This window comes from Haematobia irritans, chromosome 4 (assembly GCF_050003625.1).
Source record: "Haematobia irritans isolate KBUSLIRL chromosome 4, ASM5000362v1, whole genome shotgun sequence".
In the NCBI taxonomy this organism is placed as follows: domain Eukaryota; kingdom Metazoa; phylum Arthropoda; class Insecta; order Diptera; family Muscidae; genus Haematobia; species Haematobia irritans.
Window position 1 is genome coordinate 64,636,441 of NC_134400.1, and position 12,790 is coordinate 64,649,230.

At 40.3% G+C, this 12,790-nt stretch overlaps 1 protein-coding gene and 1 long non-coding RNA gene across 2 annotated transcripts; one reads left to right on the forward strand and one right to left on the reverse strand.

The window, feature by feature from the left end:
* Positions 1–541: 541 nt before the first annotated feature.
* LOC142234897 (uncharacterized) lies at positions 542–1,039 on the reverse strand. Its single transcript, XR_012721741.1, has 2 exons — positions 812–1,039; positions 542–755 (listed from the first exon to the last, which is right to left on the reverse strand). It is a non-coding gene; the product is annotated as an uncharacterized LOC142234897 (long non-coding RNA).
* A 6,632-nt stretch (positions 1,040–7,671) lies between these two features.
* On the forward strand, positions 7,672–10,837 carry LOC142235479 (uncharacterized). The gene is made up of 3 exons (XM_075306731.1): positions 7,672–8,547; positions 8,859–9,233; positions 9,275–10,837. Exons 1-3 carry the CDS (start codon positions 7,672–7,674, stop codon positions 10,835–10,837), a joined length of 2,814 nt encoding a protein of 937 aa, XP_075162846.1.
* Positions 10,838–12,790: the final 1,953 nt, after the last annotated feature.

A 12,790-nucleotide genomic window follows, 5' to 3' on the forward strand; every position in this document is an offset into this window, starting at 1 on the left:
ACAAGCAACAACCACCAACTTAATCCAATATCGCTCCCTGTAAAATAGCGCTCCAAGCTACCTAAAAAAACGCCGCTTTCTATGTGCGAAATAATGGTTTCGATAAAAATTTTTCGCAAGAATGAACATAGTACCGGCCTTTATACATCCAACACGACCATAATTCACAGGATCAAAACGAAATTCCCATAACCATTCAATTGGTTACAATAACCAATGCCGATAAATTTGGTTTTATGCTGCATAAAATTGTTGATCTAACCCCCAGCATAGTGAGAACTACATCCCTGCCAACATTTTTGGAATTTGACGACACTTCTGAGAATCTCCACCACGTCGAAAACAATCGTATACGATATCAAAAACTCGTCGGAAAAGCGCCGTCACTATTGAGAAGTTGTACCACGCAAAAGTTACTACAAAAAGGTTTCGCATGAGTGCAATTATTAGGTGCCTTTATAGATCAATTTAGAACGACGCAAATAAGGGACCCTCCAAACAATCAGAAAAAGTGCATTTTAAGATAGTTGTAAAAGAATCATTGTGGTCGAGTAAAACACGTTTGTTTAGATATTTATTAATTTGTGTAAACATTTACAAATTCTTAAAAATATAACATTTATACCACTATCACATTACATTTTAAATAATTTTTGGCATTAATGATGATGTTGAGTTACAAGTAGCGAGTTACATGTTGCAGCGTCTATCAACTAGTGTTTTTATTTGATGGAAGCAGCATGTCTGTAAAATATCTGAAAAACAATCACTTTATTCCATTTGGAAAATCAAAAATTGTTCACCAATATACCTTTCGCAATTTTAAGCGTATAATCTATGTTTTCAGAACTTTATTTTCGTTTTTATTTAATTAAAATATAACAAGCTGGATGCGCTTGGCGTTTCACAAAAAATAAAATCGTAGTAGGGATGGCAAAATACTTTCATGTACTTTTTGATGTACCTTTTCATGATGGTTGAAGTGACATTTACGAGTCTGTGGTAACGATGAGGATGAAATGGAACTTTGAAATGCTGGCAGGGATCATGGGGATCAACAAATGGCTGGACCGCCCTCGTTGCAGTCGGGTCTACGGCCCGGGGCGGACACAGGGTTTTCAACCCTGTCCAAGGACTGCAAACCCCCATTTGGAGTATGCTTATTTCCCGAAAAACTCGAAAATACCAACTCCAAAGGGCTACAACAACAACAAATGGCTGGTACAACCAAAAGTTGAATATACTAATAGAATCTTAGTTCTATTATAGGACGGGCGTAAGGTAGTTGTTGCAACAAATAAATATTTTTATCAACATCGACATGGTAAATTGTATGACGCTACAAAATTTGCAAAACGGGGAACACCATTTACTTGATAATAGTCCGCAATACATTGAATAAAGTTTATCCTATAGAAAAGAAGTTGCCTTCAGGTAAGTATCGCACCGATTTATAAAAAAGGAATATTACAAAAGTTTCTATAAAAATTGTAGGGTTCATACACCAACAAAGACAAATACTTTTTAAGGCAAGCGAGCTTTTTTTATTGTATTAAGAATACAGGACGAGTCTAAGTCGATCTGTATTTATATCTAGAGGCTTAAGGTCGGTACTACCCTGCCAACATTTTTTGAATTTGGGGGCGCTTCTGAGAATCCCCAGTACGTCGAAAACAATCATATACTACAAAAAGGTTTCGCATGAGTGCAATTATTAGGTGCCTTTATAGATCAATTTAGAACGACGCCAATAAGAGACCCTCCAAACAAGCAGAAAAAGCACATTTTAAGATAGTGGTAAAAGAATCATTGTGGTCGAGTAAAACACGTTTCTTTAGATATTTATTAATTTGATTAATCATTTACAAATTCTTAAAAATATAACATTTATACCACTATCACATCACATTTAACATAATTTTTTGCATTAATGATGATGTAGAGTTACAAGTAGCGAGTTACATGTTGCAGCGTCTATCAGCCAGTGTTTTTATTCGATGGAGGCAGCGTGTCTATAAAATATTTGAAAAACAATCACTTTATTCCATTTGGAAAATCAAAAATTGTTCACCAATATACCTTTCACAATTTTAAGCGTTAAATCTATGTTTTCAGAACTTTATTTTCGTTTTTATTTAAATAAAATATAACAAGCTGGTTGCGCTTGGCGTTTCACAAAAAATAAAATGGCTTTTGTAAAAGTAGTGATGGCAAAATACATGTATGAAGTACATTTTGTACTTTATGATATGCTGCCCCCCATCACAGTAGGATGGTTGTAGTGACATTTACGAGTCTGTGGTAGCGATGAAGATGAAATGGAACTTTGAAATGCTGGCAGGGTATGTTCATTCTTGCGAAAAATTTTTATGGAAACCATTATTTCGCACATAGAAAGCGGCGTTTTTTAGGTAGCTTGGAGCGCTATTTTACAGGGAGCGATATTGGATTAAGTTGGTGGTTGTTGCTTGTTTTTACAAAATAACATTTTATTTTTCCTTGGGCAATTGATCTGCTATTCCTTTGATCCTTTGTATAGTTTCGGAACAAAAATATGGTCCGTGTTTGATTTATAAACCCGCACAAATAGATTTTGATAAATAAATTATTTCTTAATTCACATTGCAAATGGCGCCGTGCTATAAACGTCAGTTTTTCAACACGAAAAAACAAAGTATCACAAATGGAAAAAATTTCGCAAATTTTTCGCATTTTTTGGTTTTGTATAGAGTTTCAACGCGAAAACCGAACAGAGTACCGGCCTTTAAGGAAGAAATTTCTGGCAAGTATATATTGAATTAGGTTCTGTAGTTTGACCACATAATTGCAACCTAAAGGCAAGATCAAAACCAAAGCTTCTGACACAAATTATGGGAAATTTTCCGGAAACAAGAGTAACACCTGCAAGGCCCTTCATAAACGCAGCGGTAGATTATTACGGACCAATCTGGGTACATTTCAAAACAAGAGGAAAACGACCTCAGAAAGCATATCTTGCGATATTTTGCTGCTTTTCAACAAAGGCGGTTCACCTAGAACTTGTGACGGACCTTACAACCGATGCCTTCATTTGGGCGTTGAAAAGATTCATTGGTCGAAGGGGCCATTGCCAAAATCTATATTGTGATAACGCTACCAACTTTGTGGGAGCAAAAAATCAACACGCAGAACTATCAACCTCGTTATTCTCAACGACAGCTCAAGAAAAAATACAACGAGAATGCGCAACTAGAAGCATTACTTTCCACTTTATACCTCCGCGATCTCCTCATTTCGGTGGACTTTCGGAAGCAGCTGTAAAATCCGCTAAAGGTCTTCTGATAAAGGAAATATCGAGTGCATCCTTGACTTATGAAGAAATGGAGACCATTGTCATAGAAGTTGAAGCGATACTAAACTCTAGGCCAATAGCACCACTACCAAATAATCCTAATGACGCCGCTGCATTGACTTCAGGCCATTTTTTGATTGGAGAACCTCTAACTGCTCAAGTAGACGTCACAGCCCAAGCAACATCATCAACCTTGGCAAAACGATGGGAGTTAGTATCCTGAATAAAGCACCAATTCTGGAAAAGATTGTCCCAGGAATATCTCAATGAACTCCAGCAGCGTAATAAATGGCAAACTAAGGCTCAAAATCTGCAATTGGGCACTATAGTCGCAATTAAAGATAACTTGCCTGTCATGAACTGGCGACTTGGTAAAGTCGTTGAAACTTTTCCAGTGTCAGATGGTTTCTTCAGGACAGCTGCGGTAAAAACATCAACCGGTATCATCCACCTACTCGCTCCTCTCCCTCTAGAACAAGTTAACGACGAAAGAGGAGATAATTCGCTTCCGCTCAAACAAAGCGCCGCATCCAGCTACAAAGACAATGGTTCACCACCTCCAAAACGTGGTAACCTCCCCACAACCAGCATGCTAGTGATCCTAGCATTATTCCTCCCACTAGTGATGTGCCAACAAGTTACCTATACTCCGATTAAAAGCAACCCTGGTATACATTTTGAGTGTATTGGTAATATTAAGCCAATTCTATCAGAATGGAAACTGCTGATATATTTCGAGCTAGCAACTCTTCATAAGGAACTGCAGCTCTTCATCAACGGAACCAATGCCTTAGCGAAAACATGCAATCATTCACATTTCCGCGATCAATGCAGTGATCTAATAACCCATTTCTATAATATCCAGAAAGATTTGCCAGCCAGTCCCGAAAATCTCGGTCTACGGAAGAAATGAGGGGCAATAGATATAGTCGGCAACGAAGCAAATTCATTATTTTGTGTTCTGGACTCAAATTATGCTGAGAAAATGTCAGAAACAATCAATATTATTAAAACCAATGAAGCTCGACTGCAAGGCCTACTCCGGAACCAAACCTCATTTCTGGACTCTACCCTTAACCTCATGAAGCAATCTGAAGCTCGGACACAGGAGAGTTTTGAAAAAATAAATTTTAAAATAAGCAGACTTATGAATCTCACAAACAACGAAAATAGCTACCGCTCTCAACTCATCTTATCGCTCAGTATCCAGTTAATCCTAATTGCAAATAACTTGCAAAAAATGCATACCTCCATGACGGATTTGTTGGCTGATACTCATCATGGTCGAAGCAGCCCTCTTCTACTAACTCCACAACAATTTGCTGCAGAGGTGGCTAATATAAAGGCTAACCTACCGCAAGATTTAACACTACCAGTAGTAGATATAATACACTTATATGGCATCGCAACAGCTCATGCCTCAATATCGAACGACCATATCATCTGCACCTTGTTCATTCCATTGTCAAACATGAATGAATATGACCTATTTTACCTTACACCAATTCCACAAGCAATAAATAATACTCTAGTAGCCGACATCAAAAATGATAGCCTTTAATGCTCATCGTGATCAATATTTTCCAACGGATGACAACAAACTACTTGACTGCAGCTCACTGGATCACAACACCCTTTTATGCCCAAATATCCAAGCAGTTTACCATAAAGCTGCGAAGTCCATCTATTCAATAACGAATCTGACCCTAGCTGCAATATCGAAGTATTATCTAACCACAATGTGTGGTATCAACTGTTCAAGAAAAATCAATGGCTGTTTGCAACTGATTCACAACTAAAATTAAGTACAGTCTGTAATGGTAAACGCAGCTATCAGTCTTTACAGGGTACTGGAATATTAACACTACCAGCAGGTTGCACAATGAAAAATGAGATGATTACTATCAACAGCCACCAAACTATCACATCGACCCTACACCAGTCCAGTTCAGACAATGGGATGTCATTCTTTAATACACTACCTAATGTTGAAAATATGACTCAATCTTTCATTCACCGCTCAAGTATTGAAGAAATAAATCGTTTGCAGGCAGAAGTGAAGGCACAACTACGTGAAATTTCACCAACCTCAACTTACCATGCAGTTCATAGCCTGACAGTTAGTTACTTTGGATTAGCACTTATTTTAATCGTTGTCGTGGTCCTACTAATAAAGTGCATTTTTAAGAAAAGAGCCAACAGCCTGCTCCAAGATCAACATGGGTTATTTCTGTGGACCCATCCTGACTAAAACTTTCTACATAACCGGAATTAGCTTATGCAAGCCTTTCAAAATTATTCACGACCCCCCTAGGGGCCGCAATATGTTTATTCTCCATGATTTATTTATTTTGTTTGGCAGAATAAAATAAATCTCTAATAGAATAAAAATTAAAATCTGCTGCCCATTTCATTCTCATTCTTTCTATATTGCAGCCAATCCAAAGGTGGTAATTCATACGTCAGGTATTGAATGGCACACGCAAGAACATTTACCTTGCGCATGCTATTCAAGCTACCAGCCAAACAAAATGAAATTCAACACCGGTCATTGGCTTCATATAGAAAAAGAGTTCAACTTCAGCATAAGCAATTCCGGCAAATAATTCGACTGTTTTCTTTTCATTTACTTATTTTATTTTTGTTGTTATTATTACTTTCTTGTATTAACTATTAGTATATAAGGCAGAATAAATTTAATAAAGATAATCACTTCGCTTAAAAACCTTGGTGTTTTAACTAACGTGATTCTTTCTTTTCTTGGTGTAGCACCTAGTAAAGAATTTTAACCCCTTTAAAATAAAAGTTCTGGTGTACTACCAGGACTACCAACAAACAATTTATTCTGGTGTACCACCAGAATATACGCTAAGCAAACGAGCTCGAGCACTAACATTTTGGCGACCGTGACAGGACTCCTGTTCCTCCAACTACTCATCAGGACCCTTTGTGCCTGCAACCACTCATCAGGACCCTTTGTGCTTGCAACTACTCATCAGGACCCTTTGTACCTCCAACTTCTCATCGGGATCCTTTGTGCCTGCAACTACTCATCAGGACCCTTTGTGCCTGCAACTACTCATCAGGACCCTTTGTGCCTACAACTACTCAACAGGAGCTTCGTTCAACAGGTCCTATCGACAATCAACAGGACCTTGCTTATATAACCTGTAACAATCAACAATCAACTTTCGCTACGGTTACCAATCAACGATGGAAACTCAGGTTGAGCTCCTCCGACAGCTGAAGGATATCGGCGAAGGCATCGCCAACTTCATCAGAAATATTAAGAAAGATTCAAAAACCCGAAAAACCGCAGCATATTACCAAGACCGACTAGCTAGACTCAATGCAGCTTGGAAAGAATTCGAAGAAGCGGACAACCAGCTCCGATGTTCAGAGGGTGTCGATCCGTCAAGCGAATACTTCGTTTCTGGTTATTATGACAAGATCAAAAGCATGTCCTTGGAATATATAAAATTAGTGGAACATGAGCTCGTCGAGAAAGTCCAAACGTCAGACGCAAAGAACCCTCAAAACGTACAACCCTTGCATAAGGAGAACGAACAGGATGGTGCCACTGGCGGTCACGACGGCCTTATTAGCCGTTCGTTGGGCAAAATGGAAGCTCTGGGTCAGCAACTAGAAGGTTTGCAATTTAGTGGCCAGGAAAGAACCTACTATGAGGTGAAAGTGGCCACAATAAACCGTCTATGGCAACAGATAGAGAACCTCAACGACGATGTTCTAGACAAGTACCCAGACCCAGAGCTACTCGGGTACAATACAGCAAAATACATTTGGCTCGAGAAAGAGGCCCAGGCAGCAGTTATCCAACTCTCTAGTGCCAGCAAGGATTCAACCTTCTCCAACCCAGAAGTTGTGGCCCGACCAACTTCTTTACCACTGCCTGCAGTCACTATCTTCAAATTCGATGGTGACTATATGAAATGGATATCTTTTTCGGATCTGTTCACAAAAATGATCCATGAGCAGAAAATCCCGAATGCTCACAAGATGTGGTACTTGAAAAACCACGTTATAGGCGAAGCAGCAAGCCTTATTGCTCACCTTGCCATAACACAGGAAAATTATCACACGGCATGGCAATTGTTGGAACATCGCTATAACAACAAGAGGGTTATGGCAGCCACGGCAATCCAGAAGCTACTCGATCAACCCTCAGGTGCTGGATCTTTAAGCGCCCTCAAGCGATTGCATGACACAACAAAACAATGTTTGTCAGCTCTTTCCAACACGGGACTTCGTCATGGGATCCACTTTTAATCCACCTCCTCGTTAAAAAGTTGGATAAAAGTGTTCATAGTCAATATGAACAAATGATCAAAAATCCGAAGGAACTGCAAACCATAAGCGACTTTCTATCGTTCGTGGAGAACTATTTTCATACTTTGGAAGCAATGGGTGTAATAGCTCCAAAAATTGTGCAGAAGTTATGTGTAAATTGCTTTAGCAGCAAGCATTCCACTAAACAATGCCTGATTTTAGGCCGCTGCCAAAAATGTGGGAGAAAGCACCATACGCTCGTTCACCTTGAACAACCTCCCATACGACCCTCTAATTCCTCAATTAAATCAATCAAAGATCACATGGAACACCCCATAACACCTGAATCAGCAACAACTTCCAACCAATCCACGGCGGCTTCACTTATCACTACCCCATCCGTTATAGCTGAAAGTTTGGCCTTAAACTCTGAATCTCGAAGGCCCTATATTTTACTAGGAACTGCAGTGGTCAAGATTAAGGCGAATGGTCTGGAAACCGAATGCAAAGCAATACTCGACTCGGGATCTCAAGTCAACCTAATTACGGAAAGATTAGTAGCACGACTCGGACTACCAAGTAGGTCTACGACTATGTCAATCAGTGGTATAGGAAGAAATAAGACCAAGGTTCAACACAGAGTGAACATTTCGCTCCAGTCGATATCCAACAATTTCTCAATGCGCTTGGAGGCATTCGTACTACCCCAAATAATTACTCCCCAACTTGCTCAATTTATTCACATTGATAAATGGCTAATTCCCAACAATGTAACGCTGGCAGACCCTACCTTCAACCGTCCGGGCAAAATCGACATCCTATTAGGCGCAGAATATTATCATCAGCTACTTGCTATCGGACAAATCCAACTAGGAGACAACCTTCCAATCTTGCAAAACACAATACATGGGTGGATAGCATCAGGGAAGGTATCTGATTAACATTTGCAAACATCAATATGTGGAGTACTAACTGATGAAGACAGCATGAACCAGACAATCGAACGATTCTGGAAACTGGAAGAAGTCGATAATACACAGAAGCAATTATCGATATATGACGCACAGTGCGAAGCTGTCAGCATACTGGACGTGACGAAGAAGGAAGATTCATCGTAAGGCTCCCATTTTGTGCCGAACCAAGCTCTTTAGGAGAGTCACACAGTCTCGCTTTCAACCGTTTCCTGTCATTGGAACGACGACTATCCAAAGACATTATCTTAAAACAACAATATACACAGTTTATGGAGGAATACGAAGCACTAGGCCATATGACTAAAGTCAACATAGACAATGTGACAGGAGCAAAATATTTTATTCCCCACCACTGCGTTCTACGACCTGAAAGCAGCACCACTAAACTCCGAGTTGTATTCGATGCTTCAACAAAAACATCATCTGGAAAGTCACTGAACGATGTTTTGCATACCGGCCCAACACTACAGAATGATCTGTTTGCTATTCTGCTACGCTTCCGATTGCCACGTTTCGTGTTCACCACAGACATAGAAAAAATGTTTCGTCAAATACTGATACATCCTAAAGACAGACCATATCAGATTATCCTGTGGCGAAACAATACCACCGAACCTGTCAACTACTTCACATTAAATACCGTTACATACGGAACCCGTCCAGCCACCTTTCTGGCAATTAGATGCTTGAAAGAAATAAGCCGGGAAACCAAGATGCATTTTCCTTTAGCAGCCAGTTTTTTTTGGAAAAGAACTTCTATGTGGATGATGGTCTGGGCGGAGCAGACAGCTTGAATACAGCTTTGGAAATACAGCATCAACTGCAACAAGTCATGGCGCGATACGGATTTAATTTACGAAAGTGGAGTGCCAATCATATCCAGCTGCTTCATAACATTCCGGAGTGCGACCAAGAAGTTAGCCTTGACTTCACCACAGAGGACACCAATTATACCAAAACTTTGGGATTGGCCTTGTTACCCAAAGCTGACCACCTTAAAGTAAAGGTCAACCTAACGCCAATCAGGTCAGTAACCAAGAGGACGGTCACTTCAGATCTTGCACGTATTTTCGACCCCCTAGGTTTGCTATCTCCGGTAGTCGTCAGGGCGAAAATATTTGCCCAAGAACTGTGGAATCTAAATCTCTCATGGGATGAAGCTGTACCTTCAGAATTCGACTATCGATGGCGAAACTTTAGAGATAGCCTCAAGTCACTTGAAACCTTTCCCGTTCATCGACATGTCTATAAGGGACATATTTCTCAAAACACTCAACTCCACATATTCAGCGACGCATCAGAAAAGGCATACGGGGCAGCAGTATACATTAGAACAATCTTACCGAATAAGATTATACTTGTAAACCTCCTTTGTGCGAAATCCCGGGTAGAACCCCTTAAACAACATACGCTTCCAAGGCTAGAATTGTGTGCTGCACAGCTGGGAGCTAACTTGGCGGTTAAAGTTAAGCGCGATTTAGACATGATGACAGTACCCACGTACTATTGGACTGATTCCACAATAGTGTTAAATTGGATCAACTCAAGATCATCCTCCCTTCACACCTTTGTCGCTAACCGTATTGCTTCAATTCAAGACAACACGACTCCTGAACAATGGAGACACGTTAGTTCCAAGGATAACCCAGCAGATATCATATCTAGGGGATTAGACCCACATCAGTTACCACAAACAACTCAATGGATGCACGGACCATTCTTTCTTCACGGAGACGAGAAACATTGGCCTCCTGCGTTTCTTCCCTCTCCTGATTCGTTTATCACTGAACGAAAGCAGAACCTCCACAATCTAATGTTGGCCGTTGCAGAAAACTTCTTGTACAGAATAAACCACAGGAATTCCTTTAAGACACTCCAACGAATCGTTGCTTATGTTCTGAAATTTATTAAAAATTCCAAAACCCGTAAAGAAGAACGACAAAACATGCCAATCCTCACTCCCTTTGAACTTCACGATTCACTTATCGTCATAGTTCGTATCGCACAGCATTCTAACTTCAAAGAAGACATTCTACAACTGGAGAAGAATAGGGAACTTAAAGGCTCAAGTCAAATCAAACGTTTGTCGCCGTTCTTGGACGAACATTCAGTTTTAAGAGTTGGAGGCAGACTAGAAGAATCGACTTTGAGTTTTAATGCCAAACATCCCATGCTTTTGTCATTCAATGACCCAATAAGTCGATTAATCTTCGAATCGTTACATAAGGAAAATAATCATTGCTGACCTACCGCACTCCTTGCTACGGTGAGGAAAGCATTTGGCTCGGGAAACTGTTCACAAATGTATACAATGTGCAAGATCAAACCCAAAGCTTCTGACACAAATTATGGGAAATTTTCCGGAAACAAGAGTAACACCTGCAAGGCCCTTCATAAACGCAGCGGTAGATTATTGCGGACCAATCTGGGTACATTTCAAAACAAGAGGAAAACGACGTCAGAAAGCACATCTTGCGATATTTTGCTGCTTTTCAACAAAGGCGGTTCACCTAGAACTTGTGACGGACCTTACAACCGATGCCTTCATTGGGGCGTTGAAAAGATTCATTGGTCGAAGGGGCCATTGCCAAAATCTATATTGTGATAACGCTACCAACTTTGTGGGAGCAAAAAATCAACACGCAGAACTGTCAACCTCGTTATTCTCAACGACAGCTCAAGAAAAAATACAACGAGAATGCGCAACTAGAAGCATTACTTTCCACTTTATACCTCCGCGATCTCCTCATTTCGGTGGACTTTCGGAAGCAGCTGTAAAATCCGCTAAAGGTCTTCTGATAAAGGAAATATCGAGTGCATCCTTGACTTATGAAGAAATGGAGACCATTGTCATAGAAGTTGAAGCGATACTAAACTCTAGGCCAATAGCACCACTACCAAATAATCCTAATGACGCCGCTGCATTGACTTCAGGCCATTTTTTGATTGGAGAACCTCTAACTGCTCAAGTAGACGTCACAGCCCAAGCAACATCATCAACCTTGGCAAAACGATGGGAGTTAGTATCCTGAATAAAGCACCAATTCTGGAAAAGATTGTCCCAGGAATATCTCAATGAACTCCAGCAGCGTAATAAATGGCAAACTAAGGCTCAAAATCTGCAATTGGGCACTATAGTCGCAATTAAAGATAACTTGCCTGTCATGAACTGGCGACTTGGTAAAGTCATTGAATCTTTTCCAGGGTCAGATGGTTTCTTCAGGACAGCTGCGGTAAAAACCTCAACCGGTATCATTAAGCGAGCCATCCACCTACTCGCTCCTCTCCCTCTAGAACAAGTTAACGACGAAAGAGGAGATAATTCGCTTCCGCTCAAACAAAGCGCCGCATCCAGCGACAAAGACAATGGTTCACCACCTCCAAAACGTGGTAACCTCCCCACAACCAGCATGCTAGTGATCCTAGCATTATTCCTCCCACTAGTGATGTGCCAACAAGTTACCTATACTCCGATTAAAAGCAACCCTGGTATACATTTTGAGTGTATTGGTAATATTAAGCCAATTCTATCAGAATGGAAACTGCTGATATATTTCGAGCTAGCAACTCTTCATAAGGAACTGCAGCTCTTCATCAACGGAACCAATGCCTTAGCGAAAACATGCAATCATTCACATTTCCGCGATCAATGCAGTGATCTAATAACCCATTTCTATAATATCCAGAAAGATTTGCCAGCCAGTCCCGAAAATCTCGGTCTACGGAAGAAACGAGGGGCAATAGATATAGTCGGCAACGAAGCAAATTCATTATTTTGTGTTCTGGACTCAAATTATGCTGAGAAAATGTCAGGAACAATCAATATTATTAAAACCAATGAAGCTCGACTGCAAGGCCTACTCCGGAACCAAACCTCATTTCTGGACTCTACCCTTAACCTCATGAAGCAATCTGAAGCTCGGACACAGGAGAGTTTAGAAAAAATAAATTTTAAAATAAGCAGACTTATGAATCTCACAAACAACGAAAATAGCTACCGCTCTCAACTCATCTTATCGCTCAGTATCTAGTTAATCCTAATTGCAAATAACTTGCAAAAAATGCATGCCTCCATGACGGATTTGTTGGCTGATACTCATCATGGTCGAAGCAGCCCTCTTCTACTAACTCCACAACAATTTGCTGCAGAGGTGGCTAATATAAAGGCTAACCTACCGCAAGATTTAACACTACCAGT

Bases quoted from the DNA above. Each gene is read 5' to 3' on its own strand.
- LOC142235479 (XM_075306731.1), top strand. From the start codon at position 7,672: ATGATCAAAAATCCGAAGGAACTGCAAACCATAAGCGACTTTCTATCG. The intron at 8,548-8,858 runs GTATCTGATTAA...CAATATACACAG, and splicing joins GGTGGATAGCATCAGGGAAG to TTTATGGAGGAATACGAAGC. The intron at 9,234-9,274 runs GTTACATACGGA...TCTGGCAATTAG, and splicing joins ACTACTTCACATTAAATACC to ATGCTTGAAAGAAATAAGCC.